At 41.1% G+C, this 18,111-nt stretch overlaps 2 protein-coding genes across 10 annotated transcripts in view; one reads left to right on the forward strand and one right to left on the reverse strand.

The window, feature by feature from the left end:
• PDSS1 (decaprenyl diphosphate synthase subunit 1) overlaps positions 1-3,409 on the reverse strand; it is a 43,966-nt gene extending 40,557 nt beyond the window's left edge. For 2 of the 4 annotated variants that reach the window (XM_070802010.1, XM_070802011.1), the window contains exon 1: positions 3,209-3,407. In XM_070802010.1, coding sequence (XP_070658111.1) covers positions 3,209-3,367 — 159 coding nt within the window. In that variant the 5' untranslated portion in view covers positions 3,368-3,407. Of the gene's footprint in view, positions 1-3,208 lie in introns of all 4 variants that reach the window. The other 2 variants (XM_019972967.2, XM_070802012.1) reach the window with 2 other exon arrangements.
• Positions 3,410-3,427: 18 nt separating this feature from the next.
• The window catches only part of LOC109567913 (protein adenylyltransferase SelO), a 33,002-nt gene continuing 18,318 nt past the window's right edge, over positions 3,428-18,111 (forward strand). For 5 of the 6 annotated variants that reach the window (XR_002182136.2, XM_019972971.2, XM_019972974.2 and 2 more), the window contains exons 1-10: positions 3,428-4,013; positions 7,951-8,069; positions 8,708-8,836; positions 10,436-10,500; positions 10,588-10,644; positions 10,754-10,852; positions 11,468-11,535; positions 12,450-12,537; positions 15,159-15,228; positions 17,901-17,973. Coding sequence is in view for 5 of the 6 variants with exons in the window: in XM_019972971.2 (XP_019828530.2) it covers positions 3,707-4,013; positions 7,951-8,069; positions 8,708-8,836; positions 10,436-10,500; positions 10,588-10,644; positions 10,754-10,852; positions 11,468-11,535; positions 12,450-12,537; positions 15,159-15,228; positions 17,901-17,973 (1,075 nt within the window). In the remaining variant the exon portion in view is untranslated. Of the gene's footprint in view, positions 4,014-5,560; positions 6,079-7,950; positions 8,070-8,707; positions 8,837-10,435; positions 10,501-10,587; positions 10,645-10,753; positions 10,853-11,467; positions 11,536-12,449; positions 12,538-15,158; positions 15,229-17,900; positions 17,974-18,111 lie in introns of all 6 variants that reach the window. The other variant, XM_070802007.1, reaches the window with a different exon arrangement.

Raw genomic sequence — 18,111 nt, forward strand, 5'->3', positions numbered from 1 at the left:
TACAGATATGTTTACAACACATCGATAGAGAAAAGCACCTACAGAAGAGTGCGCACTATGTGATTCCACTAAAAATTTGTATAACTATACAAATAAAATCCCGGGTTTGGAATCACATAAGGGGGGTATTAAAAATGGTTGTTTTGAAATAAATCAGATCATGGGAGTTTTTCTGCTTTTTGTTTTTAATTCATATTTTCTGAATTTTCTCTAGTGAACACATACTGCTTTAGATGTATTAAAATGACAATAGGGACTTCCTTGGTGGACAAGTAGGGGAGAATCCACCTTGCAATGCAGGGTACATGGGTTCAATCCCTCATCAGGGAACCAGGATCCAACATGCCTTGAAGCAAGGCATCCTTCCTATGCTGCAAGGAAGGATCCCATGTGTTGCAACTAAGACCCAAGGCAGTCAAATAAATAATTTTTTAAATGGCCCACTATTTAAAAAAAAATAAATAAAATGACAATAAATGCTGACTTTGCCTGGCAGGTAGTGGCCGAAGAAGGTGGCCCAGAGTTGTATCTTCTCCATGGCATTACATATCCATTAATGACGTCCCAGGCATTACAATGTCCTAAGAAAAAAACTGACAATCCTCCTTTGAATTCAACCTAACGTGACACTTAACCTACTTCTTCAGCCTTCACACATAAATAATTCACATGAATTTAGTATTTATTATAATACTTATTCAATTTGAAATCTAAGCTCTAAGTGCAGTGAAGAGTTAAAATTACACAGCTAGCATAGACGGCTCTTAATTACTGGGCAACGTGTAGCTTGTTTAAAGGTTAGAGGGTGGGTCTTGGCTCAAATCCCAACATTTCCTAGTAGTTATCTTGAGACAGCTTTCTGATAAAATGTATGCCAAAGACGCTGGGACTAATTGAGCGATTACAGGTAAAGCTCTCGGCTGTGAAGATTTACAGGATGTATTCAGCCAAGCTATCTTCTGCTTTAGAAGTATCTTGGGGTGAGGTTTTTTGAAGTGAGGTTAGAGATACACAGAAGAGCTGTATTCAAAGGGTGTTGTGGAACCAGGGCCACCTAGGGGCCACGACTAGTGCGAACATCAACCATCTCCCAAATCTGATTTTCTATCTTCCATCTCATACTCTCCCCTGAAGCTCAACTTGCCTCCCACGAAGCTACTTTAAAAAAAGAGAGAGAGAGAAAATGCTGAGTAAGAATCAAGACATACCGACTAGTGATTTGGCACAATCGGACACAGCCTGGTTTCTGTACTATCACAAGATACATGAACACTCTCAGTGAAGAGGTCGAGAGAACGTACAAACATCAGTAAGAGTGGAGCTTTGCTGGGAGAGCCGGGCGTGGCTTTACTGTTGCTGCTCTTTGTCCCCAAGGACCATGAGGCCCTATGAGACTTGAACTAGCCAAAACACACTCTCTCCTAAGGCAGACACCAGAAGGCTCCCGTATTAATTTACAGTGAAAAATACCACTGACACAGAAATCAGAAATATACGGGATTGGGTTTCCCTGCTGGCTGAGAGTTAAAGAATTTGCCTGCCAATGCAGGAGACACGAGTTCGATCCCTGGTCCCAAAAGATCCCACATGCTGGGGAGCAACAAAGCCTGTGTGCTACAATTATTGAGCCTGTGCTCTACAGCCTGGGAGACCAACTACCGAGCCCACGTGGCACAATTACTGACACCTTCACGCCCTAGAGCCCGCGCTCCGCAACTAGAGAAGCCAGTGCACTGCAACTGGAGAGTGGCCCTGCTCGCTGCAGTTAGAGAAAAGCCCACGCAGCAAGACCCAACACAGCCAATAAATAAATAAAATTAATAAAAGAGAGAGAGATACGGTACTGGGATTATCAGCAAAGCTCCTCCAACAATTCTCTCCAGGCACCCTTTATGTACCTAAGTTAATTGCTTAACAGGCATGGGTTTTTTTAAAAACAGGAGCGGCAAGGAAGAATCAATGTCATCAGTGGTGGGTGCATCCCTCTCTGCAAATCACATCCTCATTTGCAGTACTAGGAATATCTGAAGCCTGGCTAGGACAGCACCTACACGGATCCCACAGTCTCTCTATTCCCCATATTCTCTCTTTACTGTCTCTTCTGTAGACCAGCCCAACTGCCTTTCTCTCTTCAAGTGTCTGTTCTGAGTAAGTTGTGATTTATGTACCCATATGTATCCAAAAGCAGACACTTAGAAATGCTACATATTTCATACTGGGAAATGGTATTTGATGGGTACACGGAAGTGTACCAAATCTGAGAAGAAAGCCCTAAATTCAAATAAACTTTTTTAAAAAAAAATGAGTTTTGCATATGAGAGGCAAACACATAACAATAGCTATGTGACGGGAGACGTCTCCAAAAGACAGCGAGCCCATCGATCTTGCGTGGTTGTACTATCCAATATGAGCTTAGCCTACAGCAAGTTAATCACTAGAGTGCAGAAAAGGATTCACAGAGCCACAGAAACTTGTCAATACACAGGAGCTAAACTGACCACAAAGGGAGAAAGAGATGGAGTCCAAAGGCAGCAGGAGAGAACACCAAAGTTTAGTACTCAGATTCTGACTCTACTTCAAGAAGTCAGACTTAAACATCAAGGTTTCTCCACTTCTGCGGCATCCTTGGGCCTCTTCTTCCAGCCCGTCCAGTTAGTTGTGCCCTCCCTCCGAAGCAACTACCGCACAACCGATCTCCGGTTCACTCTGAGCATCATCCCTGCGTTCTCCACGAGACCTATTCCTAGGCTACCCCGGCCCTCCGCATGTCTGAGCGCTCAGAGCACCTTTTGCCCTGAAATCCCAATTAAGTTCGGTTGCCCCCGAAGCCTTGACTGTTAACTCGAAAGGAAACACCTGCAGGCGCTCTCCACGCGTTACACAGACTCCAGGAGAAAACTGGGCTACACCTGCGCTGCCCAGGATCCGGCTCCTCGTCGTCCCTTCCTGACACCCAAGATGCTCCCCGGTCCCAGGACATCGCTCTACAGACCAGCGTGGGGCAGTGTTAATTCAGGCGGCCGCCAGGCGCCCAACCCTCGGCTCGGTCCCATCCTCGGAGCTCCGCCAGCCCAGGGTGGCATCCCAGCGCGGCCCCACGGTCCCCGCCCGTCGCGCGTGCAGCTTGCTCCCCATTCATTCCGCGGCCCCGCTGTCATTGGCGCCGTGACCTCTGAGTCCGGCCGCGGCGTGCGCTCCCCAGCCTCACCTGCGCGCGGGCGACGGCGACAGTGGCAGCGGCGGCGACGGCGGCAGCCCGCGGCGCATACAGTGCCGCGCGGCCGGCGGAGTTGGGCCCGGGGCTCCGCGCCGCCGGCCTCCAAGAGCAGCCGCGCCGCCACCGCCACGGCCACCAGCACGAGGCCATGGTCCGAGTCTGAAAGTCGCGGCAGGGGGGCGGCTCCGCCTCTGGCCCGGCGGCCCCGCCTCCCGGGACCCGGAGCCGGAAGTCCGGAACCGGAAGAGCTTGGCGTCGCACGCCCCGCCTTTTCCCTCTCCTGATGGAGGACCTTCTAGCTGGAGAGCTGGAGGGACGGCCACAAAGGTTACCTTGCGACGGCTGGACCCTTCGTACCTCCGCCGGCCGCTGGGCCGGGAGAAGCCAGCGGGATCTTCCTCCCGGGAAGCGGCCTCTCCCGATCCAGCTCGTGCCTCCGGCAGTCACCGCCACAATCTACCCCTGGCGGAAACCAGCTGTCACCTGGAAATGCTGCGGGGCGCCCGACGAACAGTCCTTAACTTTCCTTCTCCGTTTTTAGGCGAAAATTGGACGCAGAGGATCAAGTTCCCGTTTTGCTGCCTAATTTGGAGGCTCCAGTTTCCGCCGCTGCTTCTCTTGGGCGTCACCTGCCACGCCGTTGTCGGCTCCTTATGGCGACCTAGCCTTCAGGGAAATGCCAACCTTTTGCACCTTTCCAGAAACAGGTCAAACCCCGAGCAGGGCTATTGTGAAAGAGGAGCTAGATTAGTCTCGTCTCTCGACTTCTGGACTCTCTCCTCTGAAAACCTCATAGGTATATCGTGGTCTAGTTTGGCGGTCTTGCTCACATCTGGATGTGTGAGCCCCGCGCGTGGGTGTACTGAGCTGTGTGGAGTTATTTCCTATTTGATAATGTTGAAGCTACTTGTAAACAGCCCAGGGGATACTGGAGAGTGGACAAGACTAATACCGAGAAGGGTTAGAAAGTCCTTTCCTTAATCCTATATCCACATCTATTCTTGTCATGGTACCAACAGGGCGTCTTTGGACTGTAGACCTCCAGGTTCTTCTGTCCATGGAATTCTCCAGGCAAGAATACTGGAGTGGGTAGCCATTCTCGTCTCCTGAGGATCTTCCCCACCCAGGGATCGAACCCAGGTCTCCCGCATAGGCAGATTCTTTACCGTCTGAGCCTTTATAACAGAAGTTGTGATACAATTAATCATTCAACACAAGCACATAAATGCACAAAGCTGATCAGACAGTGTAAGCATCAGGGATACAGAAATGGAAACTTGCTCTGTCCTCCTCAAAAAGAAACAAAAAATAACTCTCCTATGAGGAAGTAGACCAGCAAGCAGACAACTGTGATTCTCTGATATTTTTTTCTTATTCTTCTTACCCATGCATTTTGCACTTAAAAAAACATAAGTACCCAAATAGCTGAGCACAGTATTTTTAGATTTATCTTCAAAGTGTTTCTTCAACTGAATAAAAGAATAAAAAAAATTTTTTAATGTCCATTTAATCCAGGTGTTCTCCCACTCCAATCTTGAAAATTATGTAAGAGATGTGTCAGGTGCTTTAGATTAAGGTTGTTACTATGTACCTGGTGGCTTATCTTGACCTAGGTTTACATATTAAGAAATAACCAACAGGTAGAATTTGCCAAAATAGAGTTGCAGTAAACCCTTGAACTTGTAACAATCCTGTGACATCAAATAGGGACAAAAAATAGCCCTTTTTTTCTAGATAGGGAGACAGAGAGGAATTAAGTGTCTTGCCCAAGCTCACATAGTTGGTAGAACAGGATTCTGCATGATTCTGTTAAGCTGTTTTCATTGAGACATTGTTTGCCAGATTAAAACAACAACCTGGCTGTTACAAAGGTGTAGTAATGGCGAGGCTCAGTAGGGAAAGCAGCTGAAATTAGTCAAGGCCTCTTTCACTTTTCCCTTTCATGCACTGGAGAAGGAAATGGCAACCCACTCCAGTGTTCTTGCCTGGAGAATCCCAGGGACGGGGTAGCCTGGTGGGCCGCCGTCTATGGGGTCGCAAAGAGTCGGACACGACTGAAGTGAGTTAGCAGCAGCAGCAGCACCAACATTATAACTAAACTTCTGATGAACAATAACCCACCAACTGGACACCCAGAGTATACAAAGTAGTTCTTTTGACCCAACTAAGTCAAGCAGAAAGAGATGGGAATACCAGACCACCTGACCTGGCTCTTGAGAAACCTATATGCAGGTCAGGAAGCAACAGTTAGAACTGGACATGGAACAACAGACTGGTTCCAAATAGGAAAAGGAGTACGTCAAGGCTGTATATTGTCACCCTGTTTATTTACTTTCTATGCAGAGTACATCATGAGAAATGCTGGGCTGGAAGAAGCACAAGCTGGAATCAAAATTGTTGGGAGAAATACCAATAACCTCAGATATGCAGATGACACCACCCTTACAGCAGAAAGTGAAGAGGAACTAAAAAGCCTCTTGATGAAAATGAAAGAGGAGAGTGAAAAAGTTGGCTTAAAGCTCAACATTCAGAAAATGAAGATCATGGCATCTGGTGATGGACAGGGAGGCCTGGCGTGCTGCGATTCATGGGGTCACAGAGAGTCGGACAAACTGAGCGACTGAATTGAACTGAACTGAAGTCAAGCATGAGTCTAGGAAGTTAACACACAGTCTATGCCAAGCAATTAACTGCCAAAGAACAGGCTCCTTTTGTGTAGTCTTTTTCACTACCCTTAAAAGAAACAACTAGCAATACTGATAAAAATGGAATAAATGGATTGCTAAAAACGTTTTCAAAGTTATCTTGATATTGCAGAATTGGCAACATTTCCATCATGAAGATACTGTTGATAACACTAGGTAGGACTAGGCTTTACAGCCAAGGAAGGATTATACATATACTATATATGTGTTAACCATATATTGTTTCATAGTACTGCATAGAAGTACCTTATTTTGAGGTTATTCAATAACTGATAAAATTATCAATATAACTGTGATAAGAACATTTACTGAGAGAAGCGTTTCAAACATGATTGCACTGAAAGGTTAGCCATTTTTGTACATTGCATATTCTGAGGCCCCACTGAATTCTGAAGAATTGAAACGATACCCTAACTTCTATTACCAGTTTCTCCAAAACATTAAGATAAAGCGTTAACATATATTTGGAATTTTTGCTGGGGTCTTGGACTCGGACTGATGAGTTGGCTGAATGTAATAAGGGTGAGGACTGACTGCCTGTGAAAGTCTTTTTTTGTTCCATGGTCAGTGATCACAGGTATTAGCTGATGAACTACCTTGCCAAAGTATGAGTCCATCTACAAAATCACAAATATCAGTTAAACATCATATACTTGCCATGCTCTACTGAAATTGTATAGCACCGTAAAAGAAAATGCCTTTATTATATAATTTAGTCTGTTTCCACACAGTGGCTCTCCTAGAGAGAAGAAAACAAGCTATTGGATCATCTAGTAATCAGAGGTTTTGTTGGTGGATAATTTCCCATGATGCTGCCTTATTCCCCATGTACTTAGGGAAAACTATGAAGACCTAAATCTGACCCACATTTGCCTGTTTTTCACTCCCATGGAGGAGATATAAGAATTCTCTTGTTTCTATTATAACTGATACTTAGTTCACCTAGGCTTGGGTGGAATAATAGGAGTTATTCCAAACAGTTTAGCAAATCAACCTGATGCCACCTTTCTCCACAGATTCAAAAGAATCATTTTCATTATACAGGGAACTCTTACATTACTTTTACTGTGCTTTTGGTGTCCCATTGATTTTTGCATCTATTTTGGGGATAGCAATATTTTTATAAGTTTGAAAATGATAAGGAAGCTCCTATCTCTCTTAGTTTAAAAAAAAGTCTTTATTTTCCTATATTTACACTTTGTTTCTTCAAAAAAGAAATTCTACTAGGATTTTGATTGGATTTCCATTATGTTTGGTAAATAATTTGGTGACAGTGGTAACTTGATGATATCTTTATCCAGAAACATAGATTTTTGTGTTTCTTATATCTTAGTAATACACCTAGTCTCTTTTATATTTTTGTTTTAATTGGTTTAGATTAGGAGAACATTAAGGTTTTAAGAATTATACTTAAAAGTAAGCATGTTCAAAGCTCTCCCTTTTCCTCTACAGCTTTTAAAATATGTAGTTTAATGTATGCTGCTGCTAAGTCACTTCAGTCGTGTCCGACTCTGTGCGACCCCATAGACAGCAGCCCACCAGGCTCCCCCATCCCTGGGATTCTCCAGGCAAGAACACTGGAGTGGGTTGCCATTTCCTTCTCCAGTGCATAAAAGTGAAAAGTGAAAGTGGAGTCGCTCAGTCATATCCAACTCTTAGTGACCCCATGGACTGCAGCCTACCAGGCTCCTCCATCCATGGGATTTTCCAGGCAAGAGTACTGGAGTTGGGTGCCATTGCCTTCTCCAAGTTTAGTGTATGGACCTTATGAAACATAACTCTTTAGAGGCAATTGTTAAATTTCTAGCATTGTGAACAGGCATGTATCAAATGTTTTGAAGTTTCTCACTGAGACTGGAATCAGAAAATGGTTGAAAATAATGGGATAGCTTTAAATAGCAAAGTGTGAACAAAATAGTAGTTCAAGTCGATTTTCTTGAAGAACTGTAGCCTTTCTAAGGATTATTAATGCTGTATATGCAACAAATGAGAACATTAAGAAGGTCTTTTTTTTTTTTTTTTTGTCAGCTGTGTTGCCAACTGATCCTGTTAAAGAAAATTATGTGCGTAAAGTGAAAAACTGTGTTTTTTCAATTGCCTTCCCCACTCCTTTCCAATCAAGAGTACGTCTTGTAGCAGTTTCAAAGGTTAGGCTTTACTTTTTCACAACACAAATACTTAACTCACTATAATTTTGTCTAAAAATTAGTAACAGTTTTTGGAGTTAACTTGTTAGTCTATTGATAAATGATTTGTGTTTAAACTTTATAACTTGGAAAATGTCATTCTTAGAAATCACTTTTGAATACTTATTCCTGGGACTGGTACTTAGTTTCATTTTAAAATTATCTTACAAGGAAAACACACTTTTGTGGGAAAAAAAAAAAAAAAGAGGTAAATGAATTAAATTCTTAGAAAGGGGCTCTAATAACAAATTCTAAATTGTTCTCTCAAGATATAAATGAATTTGAAATTTAAAAAAAAGGACATTTACTTTTTTCTACTTCCTTGAAAAAATATGTGCTAGGAAGAATATTATTTTACCATGCATAATAAGAAATCCACAAAAATTTTAGAACTATCTAATAGAACTAATTTTCCCAAGTAGCATAAATAATCCTAAAAAGTATGGTACATCTCTTCTGGGAAGATATTAGTCTAATTTTGTAAGAAGTTTATTCTTTTAATTTTCCTTCTTCCATAAAGTTTATTTTGTCAAAAACTATTAAAGGATTACTTAAGTTTGCAAGAAGTTTTTTTTTTTTTTTTTTTTTCCCTGCCTCAGGAAGTGCTAGAAGATATTTTGGACCTTGATTTATCTGTCTCAGAAACAGATGATTTTATCCAGCTTGTAAGTGGTGGAAAGATAGTATTTGGATCCATTCCATTGGCTCACAGATATGGCGGCCACCAGGTAAGAATAGTACCAGGACTCTCCTGGTGGTGCAGTGGCTAAGACTCAGCACTCCCAAGGCAGGGGGCCTGGGATCGAAGCCTTCTTAGGGAACTAGATCCCACACACCACAACTAAAAGATTCCGCAGCCACAACACATTGAATATCCCAAGGGCCTAAGACCTGGCACAGCCAAATTAATTAATTACAAAAAATAGTACCAGTATCACTTCCTTATGCAAATATAAGCAGCTGGTGGAAATGCTATCCCATTATAGAAATGTGTGCATGCTAAGTCACTTCAGTCGTATCCGACTCTCTGCAAGCCCATGAACTATAGCCCATCAGGCTTCTCTGTCCATGGGATTCTCCCAGCAAGAATACTGGACTGGGTTGCCATTTCCTTCTCCTTGCATTAATTTATCTAATATTAGTATGTTGAAACTTCACCAAGATGTTTCTAGAGCAATGTGTCATGAAATGTTTAATCTATTAGCTGATGTGATTTCCTAAGTTTCTCTGATAAAACTGAGGAAACTGAGGCAGCACAATATAATAGCTGTGTGAATTACTGCAAAAAAACTCATTCTGTGGAGCTCTTGGCAAGAGATTTAAGTGAAGTCAGGTTGCATGATGCATCAGTATAAAAGCCTCAGAAGGACAAATAGAATACAATTTTGCCAGAATCGCTGTAAAGCAAAGTTTTAGAACTGCTTTTAATAGAAACTGGTAGAAATTAAATCGGGATTAATTGGGGATGTTGTACATGCAAAAGCAATTGGAAATAAAGCAAAGATGTTGCTTTATATCTAATGTTGTCTTCTAGAAGTAAAGCAAGATGTTGAAGCAAGTTCAAGGTGTGCAATCTGACTGATTTAAAAAAAAAAAAAGGAGGACACAGAACCAATTGTTGAAATTGCTGTGACTTTCTTGTGAGTTTGATTAATTTAAGAAAATAGAGTGATCTTTAACTTAGCAAGTAACCATTAGCAATAATAATAATTACCATTTTTTGAGCACTTGGGTGCGTTGGACATAGTGCAAGACATTTTTCATATATTAATATTCATTCTTACAACAATCTGGCAAGGGTTTTCCCATTTTATGTAAGTGAAAAGTCAGTCTCACTGAGATTAAGTAACCCAAACAAATTTCCACAGCTAGTAAGTGGCATAGCTGGGAGCTGAACAACCACAAACAAATCTTAATGCAAAAGTCTGGAAACAGTTAATCATGTCCATTCAAAAGCAATTTTTTCCAGGTACAGTATGTTCCTGGTTTTATATTGTATATGTATAGTACAGGCAAATTTTCTACTGACAATTATTACTAGTTCATGTTCTGGAATTAAATAGGTCAGTTGTCAGTATTCTACCAAACAAGCTTGAGCTCAGCTATAAAATGATGAAGAAATTAATTATATGTCTTAAATTTATAATTTTAAAATGAATTTGACTTATGGATTGAATTTTATTTTCACCTTTATTCAGGTTGTTGATTATTATAATCTTAAAAATGCACTGTTCCAGTATCATTTGACAAAGTAACTTTGAATATAAGATTACAATAAACACTTTAAAGTTTAATAAACATGAATAATTTTCTCTTTTCCCTTTTAGTTTGGGATATGGGCAGATCAGCTTGGGGATGGAAGAGCCCATCTTATTGGAATTTACATGAACAGGTACTGCATGTTTTCTTGTAGAATAGCTTTTCTGCTAAATATTAACACAAATCTTCTAATATTTAGTTTTTTTTTTTTTTCCCTAAGGCAAGGTGAAAAATGGGAGCTGCAATTAAAAGGCTCAGGAAAGACCCCATATTCCCGGTACATTTTGGTTTTGTTTTTTTTTTCTTTTTTAAATTTTAGTCATCTAAGTAAAAATTAATGTTATCTGAATTATAACTGAAAATCTTTTTTATCGTTTTACCCATAGAAATGGCGATGGCAGAGCCATCCTTCGTTCCTCTCTGAGAGAATTTCTGTGTAGTGAAGCTATGCATTATCTCGGAATTCCCACCAGCAGAGCTGCAAGGTAATTCCTTTCCTGTAAGCTAACTTTCAGCACTGCGTCACATTACCTTCAGAAACACATCAGTGAAGTGAGCAGATAAACCCCCAAGAGCGTGACTTCTCATTATTTCTTACAGTTTTCAGTTCAGTTCAGACGCTCAGTCGTGTCTGACTCTTTGCGACCCCATGGACTGCAGCACGCCAGGCTTCCCTGTCCATCACCAACTCCCAGAGCTTGCTCAAACTCATGTCCATTGTCAGTGATGCCATCCAACCATCTCATTCTCTGTCATCCCCGTCTCCTCCTGCCTTCAACCTTTCCCAGCATCAGGGTCTTTTCCAATGAGTCAGCTCTTTGCATCAGGTGGCCAAAGTATTGGAGTTTCAGCTTCAACATCAGTCCTTCCAATGAATATTCAGGACTGATTTCCTTTAGGATGGACTGGTTGGATCTCCTTACAGTCCAAGGGACTCTCAAGAGTCTTCTCCAACATCACAGTTCAAAGGGATCAATTCTTCAGCACTCAGCTTTCTTTATGGTCCTGTTCTCACATCCATACATAAATAGGTATAGCTTATAACTTGATAGCTTGCTAGCAGTTAAAAGTATAACTTGGATGGTTCTCTTACCTTTCAGTCTGGTTGTGAGTGATGATGTGGTATGGAGAGATCAATTCTACAATGGAAACCTTGCAAAAGAACGAGGTAAGACAGTTCTTAGAATGCTTACATAAAATCACTAACTTCTTCGGGAATAACAGATATTGGGCATCTCAGCAGTCTTCGTAAAACATGGCCTGTGGGGACTTCCTGATGATTTAGTGGTTAAGACTTCGCTTTCCAGTGCAAGGGGTGCAGGTTCAATCCCTAGTTGGGGAGCTAGGATCCCACATGGCTTGCAGCCAAAAAGCCAAAATATAGAAAGCAATATTGTAACAAATTCAGTAAAGACTTTAAAATACTAAATAACAAAAGATCAAAAACTTGAGCTGTGGATCGTCATGATGTAAGTTCAGCGTTATGATATTATCATAGAATATCCTTTCTCATATGCTTATATCACTAAGCCATCCTTTTGAAATAGCAAAACATCTGGGAAGTGAACATGGGAAATTCATGGACAACCAATACAAAACATCCCAGAACGTCACAAAGCCAGTGCACCAACATTCATACACTTCCTTCCCAGAAGACGCCCCCAACCCCCAATTGCTCTTACTTCCTGTTTACTTCCAGTAAGTTTGGTTACTTTTCCCATCAGCTCTTAGTAGGTCAGAAGTAAAAAATCAGAAAGTGCCATAGAGCAGTAAAAACAGAAAGAGCAAGGGAAACCTTGTCTCTAAATCTCTGGCGAGGGAGGAGACCTGAAAACCAATAATAAACATATTTAACTAGTTATAAAGCAGAGCTATTGAGAACGGCTGACAGCATTACTTGCTTTATTAGGTAAAGAAAGAGATAAAAGCCTTGGCCCTTTGTAGGATGTAAATTAATTGTTTTTCTGATAAATTCAATCACTCTATTTTTTATTAAAATAATTTCATTTTTAAGAAGAGCATGTTATGCTGTATTTGCACAGTTTAAAATAGTTTATGCTAAAATAAATGTTTCTTTTCCAGGCGCAGTAGTGCTGCGTGTTGCAAAATCCTGGTTTAGAATTGGATCATTAGAAATTTTGACTCATTCTGGTGAACTGGATTTACTAAGGTTAGAAAACCACTTTTGTTTTTTTTTTAATGGTAGAAGACAGTGGAAAGAAATGCTTGTTTATGTGCTGTGAAGTTAAAATATTTTTGGTTTTCTTGTAAGACTTCAAATTTCAATTAATAGATATTTTTAACATCTATTAGATACGTGTGTGTCTACTATCGTGTGGGTTTCTAGGAGGCTGAAAAAGATGTGTTTAGACTCAGTAGACTCTCTTCTCAAGAAGTGTTTTTATCTAGTATGAAACCCAGTTGGAACTGAGGGCCTCTGTGCCACCCAGACACCAGGTGGAAGCAACTCGAACTCCTGAATTCTGCAGCCTCACGAGGTTCCAGAGCTCTCCTCCAACATCAGGGGTTCCCAGGATGAGTGCTCTGGCTCATGTGTCTTCTTTCCCGGGCTCCAGTTTTGACATGTGTGTGATGCCTGTTACATACTGGGTTGACCCAGTCCCTTCAACAGGGCGAGAGCAAACAAACGGTAGACTGAAACTGCACACAGCATTTATGAACAAATCTTACTGAAGATTTCTTCAGGTAAGGCAGAGGAACAATGCCCTCAAAACATCAAAAGCTCTCCCCCTTGTGTCACGCAGCGTAGCTTCCACCAAACTCCAATGTCTTGGGGCCTACGGAATCAGCACTCACAAAATTCTGTCTTCCTCAAAGCTGACTTAGCAGGATGTTTCTTCAAACAAAAACATTTCCTCCTTTAAGAGGAATTCTGTTTCCATTTGTTAAGATCATACAGTTTTAAAAAGCCACTAGAAATAATATAAGAAAATTCTCTTGGACAAACTAGAATCATTTGGATCATGAATCCTCACTGTAGTTATCAGCTTGAAAGTGAAGTGAAAGTGAAAGTTGCTTAGTTGTGTCCAACTCTTTGCGACCCCATGGACTGTAGAGTCCATGGAATTCTCCAGGCCAGAATACTGGAGTGGGTAGCCTTTCCCTTCTTCAGGGGATCTTCCCAATCCAAGTATTGAATCCAGGGCTCTTGCATTGCAGGCAGATTCTTTACCAGCTGATCCACAAGGGAAGCCCAAGAATACTGGAGTGGGTATCCTATCCCCTCTCCAGCGAATTTTTCCAACCCAGAAATCGAAAACCAGGGTCTCCTCCATTGCAGGCGGATTCTTTACCAACTGAGCTATCAGGGAAGTTATCAGCTTAGTAAGTCCAAATTCCTGGTCCACGAAGAGTATGGGGAGAGAGAAAAGCAGAGAAGTCATCACCATTGTCATGACTCTTCTCCCAAGTCTCTTTAGCAAGTGTTTACTGGACTCAGTGGTGCTGGAGAAGACTCTTGACAGCCCTTTGGACTGCAAAGAGATCAAACCATGTCAATCCTAAAGGAAATCAGTCCTGAATATTCGTTGGAAGGACTGCTGCTGAAGCCGAAGCTCCAATACTCTGGCCACCTGATGCAAAGAACTGACTCATTGGAAAAGAACCTGATGCTGGGAAAGATTGAAGGCAAAAGAAGGGGACAGTAGAGGAGGAGATGGTTAGATAGCAGCACTGACCTGGTGGACATGAATTTGAGCAAATCCCAAGAGACAGTGAAGGACAGGGGAGCCTGGCATGCCTCAGTCCATGGGGTCTCAAGAGTCAGACTAGACTTAGTGACTGAACAACAACACTGAACTGAGGGTCATCCAAGCTTATTGAGAGAGGAGTCTCCTCTCAAAGGGCGCTGTTTCTAACTTTTCATTTTTCTGGGGGGTGGTCATTCCACTCAGATTTACCAGATCACTGAAATTGTTCCATCTGGTGTTCATACTTCAATTATATCTCACTTACTCTCTCTGACATTTGATGTATACTGGTGACCAGTTTATCCTGAAAATGCCTATGTTGGCTACCACAACCATGTATATATTCCGTTTTGTTTCCCAAGTGCCTGAAGCAGGTCTCTAATCCACTCTAAATAAACTCTAATCCACTCCTATTGTTTTGTTTTTTTTCACTCCTATTGTTTTGAATGGGTTTTAATAATTCCCAAATCATATCTGCAGTCCCCAGCTTTTTTTCAGGATTCTCTCTCATCCAGTGCAAGAAACACTAGTAGTCAACTAAGCAGAGTAGTCAGTTAAAGTACAGAATGGAACATGATACACAACTTTAATATTTTAACTTCAAACACTGACCAATTTCTTTGAAACCTTATTTGTGAAGCCTTACACGACCTTTTGTACATAAATAATCATTCCCTGCTCTGTTATCTTTGTCCTTTTTATATATTTCTATGATTGCATGTATTAGACAGTGAGGTCATTATTTCTTTGGATGTTTTTCTCCCCAGTAGACTCTGCTCTTTAATGTCTGGGTTTGGCTTTTGTCATTTTTCCTAGCACTTGGAGGTTCTCCATAGATGTTTGCTGAACCGATCTGAGTTGCATCATAAGATGGCATCTAATATGATCTTAGAAACGTATTTCCAGTTGTGATTGGCATTGAGGAAATATTTCTCTGTGGCTGGGCATAAAATCTTATTTAATTTTTAAAATGATAAGCATGCATTCTAATGAATTCATGAATGTTGGGAGTGGGCTGAGATGATTGATATTCGATACTGTATTCTGAGGAACACTGATGGCTATCTCCCCTTATCTCTAGGATGTTATTAGACTTCATCATACAGGAGTACTTCCCCTTAGTAGATGTCAAGGAACCTAACAGATATGTGGTAAGTTTGTTTTTAAAACAAAGGGCAATACTCTTTTTCTCTATTGGCTGGCCACCATCAAGGTTACAACCTAGTGCTTAAAAAACTAAAGTTAAAAAGGAAAACGTAGAGCACTTTGAACATATTGTGAAAGGAAAAGATGATGAACTACCTTGAAAACAAGACTTGGATAAGGAAGTTGTAAGACCATCCCCATGGAAGAGAAATGCAAAAAAGCAAAATGGCTGTCTGGGGAGGCCTTACAAATAGCTGTGAAAAGAAGAGAAGCGAAAAGCAAAGGAGAAAAGGAAAGATATAAACATCTGAATGCAGAGTTCCAAAGAATAGCAAGAAGAGATAAGAAAGCCTTCTTCAGCGATCAATGCAAAGAAATAGAGGAAAACAACAGAATGGGAAAGACAAGAGATCTCTTCAAGAATATCAGAGATACCAAAGGAATATTTCATGCAAAGATGGGCTCGATAAAGGACAGAAATGGTATGGCCTAACAGAAGCAGAAGATATTAAGAAGAGATGGCAAGAATACACAGAAGAACTGTACAAAAAAGATCTTCACGACCCAGATAATCACGATGGTGTGATCACTGACTTAGAGCCAGACATCCTGGAATGTGAAGTCAAGTGGGCCTTAGAAAGCATCACTATGAACAAGGCTAGTGGAGGTGATGGCATTCCAGTTGAGCTATTCCAAATTCTGAAAGATGATGCTGTGAAAGTGTTGCACTCAATATGCCAGCAAATCTGGAAAACTCAGCAGTGGCCACAGGACTGGAAAAGGTCAGTTTTCATTCCAATCCCAAAGAAAGGCAATGCCAAAGAATGCTCAAACTACCGCACAATTGCACTCATCTCATACGCTAGTAAAGTAATGCTTAAAATTCTCCAAGCCAGGCTTCAGCAATATGTGAACCATGAACTTCCTGATGTTCAAGCTGGTTTTAGAAAACGCAGAGGAACCAGAGATCAAATTGCCAACATCCGCTGGATCATCGAAAAAGCAAGAGAGTTCCAGAAAAACATCTACTTCTGCTTTATTGACTATGCCAAAGCTTTTAACTGTGTGGATCACAATAAACTGTGGGAAATTCTGTAAGAGAAGGGAATACCAGACTACCTGACCTGCCTCTTAAGAAATTTGTATGCAGATCAGGAAGCAACAGTTAGAACTGCACATGGAACAAAAGACTGGTTCCAAATAGGAAAAGGAGTACGTCAAGGCTATATATTGTCACCCTGCTTATTTAACTTATATGCAGAGTACATCATGAGAAACTCTGGACTGGAAGAAACACAAGCTGGAATCAAGATTGCCAGGAGAAATCTCAATAACCTCAGATATGCAGATGACACCACCCTTATGGCAGAAAGTGAAGAGGAACTCAAAAGCCTCTTGATGAAAGTGAAAGTGGAGAGTGAACAAGTTGGCTTAAAGCTCAACATTCAGAAAACGAAGATCATGGCATCCCGTCCCATCACTTCATGGGAAATAGATGGGGAAACAGTGTCAGACTTTATTTTTCTGGGCTCCAAAATCACTGCAGATGGTGACTGCAGCCATGAAATTAAAAGATGCTTACTCCTTGGAAGGAAAGTTATGACCAACCTAGATAGCATATTCAAAAGCAGAGACATTACTTTGCCAACAAAGGTCCGTCTAGTCAAGGCTATGGTTTTTCCTGTGATCATGTATGGATCTGAGTTGGACTGTGAAGAAGGCTGAGAGCCGAAGAATTGATGCTTTTGAACTGTGGTGTTGGAGAAGACTCTTGAGAGTCCCTTGGACTGCAAGGAGATCCAACCAGTCCATTCTGAAGGAGATCAGCCCTGGGATTTCCTTGGAAGGAATGATGCTCAAGCTGAAACTCCAGTACTTTGGCCACCTCATGTGAAGAGTTGACTCATTGGAAAAGACTCTGATGCTGGGAGGGATTGGGGGCAAGAGGAGAAGGGGACGACAGAGGATGAGATGGCTGGATGGCATCACTGACTCGATGGACATGAGTCTGAGTGAACTCAGGGAGTTGGTGATGGACAGGGAGGCCTGGCGTGCTGGGATTCATGGGGTCGCAAAGAGTCGGACACGACTGAGCGACTGATCTGAAGTGTGACTACATCCTGACTACATATGTTGTTTTTTGTAACTTGTCACATATATTCTTTTCTCACACATTTGATATATAGATATTTCTATAGTAGTGGCTGTAAAAAAAAAATACATACATCATATGCAAATGAGATTTTCTATTCATATGGAATTTGATCTATTCATATGGAAATTTTTGATCTGCATAATCTTTTTCTTTTAACAGCTACAAAGAAATTCCATTATTTTTCTTGGTGACTTATTTCAAATTTTAATAACTCATTTTGTTTACATTTAGCTCCATGTTTACATTTAACTCAGCATAAAACTTTATGCTGAATTCTAATGTTTTTCCTTTTCTTACTGTGCATGGAGAAAATCTGATCATAATACTGTGCCTGAGCCTTTTATATGTTATTTCTGGGTCAATAATTCTATGTTCTTCCGTTGTTTTCTTACACGTACTAATTTCCATCCCTTTAATCATCTTTTGGCCCACCTTTGAGGGGATCTTTCCGTGTTGGAAACAAAGATCCTAAAAGCATAGACACTACTGAGGAGTATGAAAATTTTCTAAATTTTATTTTAGGATTTCTTTTCTATTGTGGTGTTTGAGACGGCACAGCTCATTGCCTTGTGGATGTCTGTTGGTTTTGCTCATGGTAAGTTATCTACTGATGTTTCAGTCTTCTGATAAGAAAGTAGAATCAATCTGTTGAAGCCAGAAGACTTCTTTTTTGTGTGTATTTTAAATATTCCCACCAGTGAGCAGGAATAACATTTATAATATATGAATTTGT

Source organism: Bos indicus, chromosome 13, assembly GCF_029378745.1.
Source record: "Bos indicus isolate NIAB-ARS_2022 breed Sahiwal x Tharparkar chromosome 13, NIAB-ARS_B.indTharparkar_mat_pri_1.0, whole genome shotgun sequence".
Lineage (NCBI taxonomy): Eukaryota > Metazoa > Chordata > Mammalia > Artiodactyla > Bovidae > Bos > Bos indicus.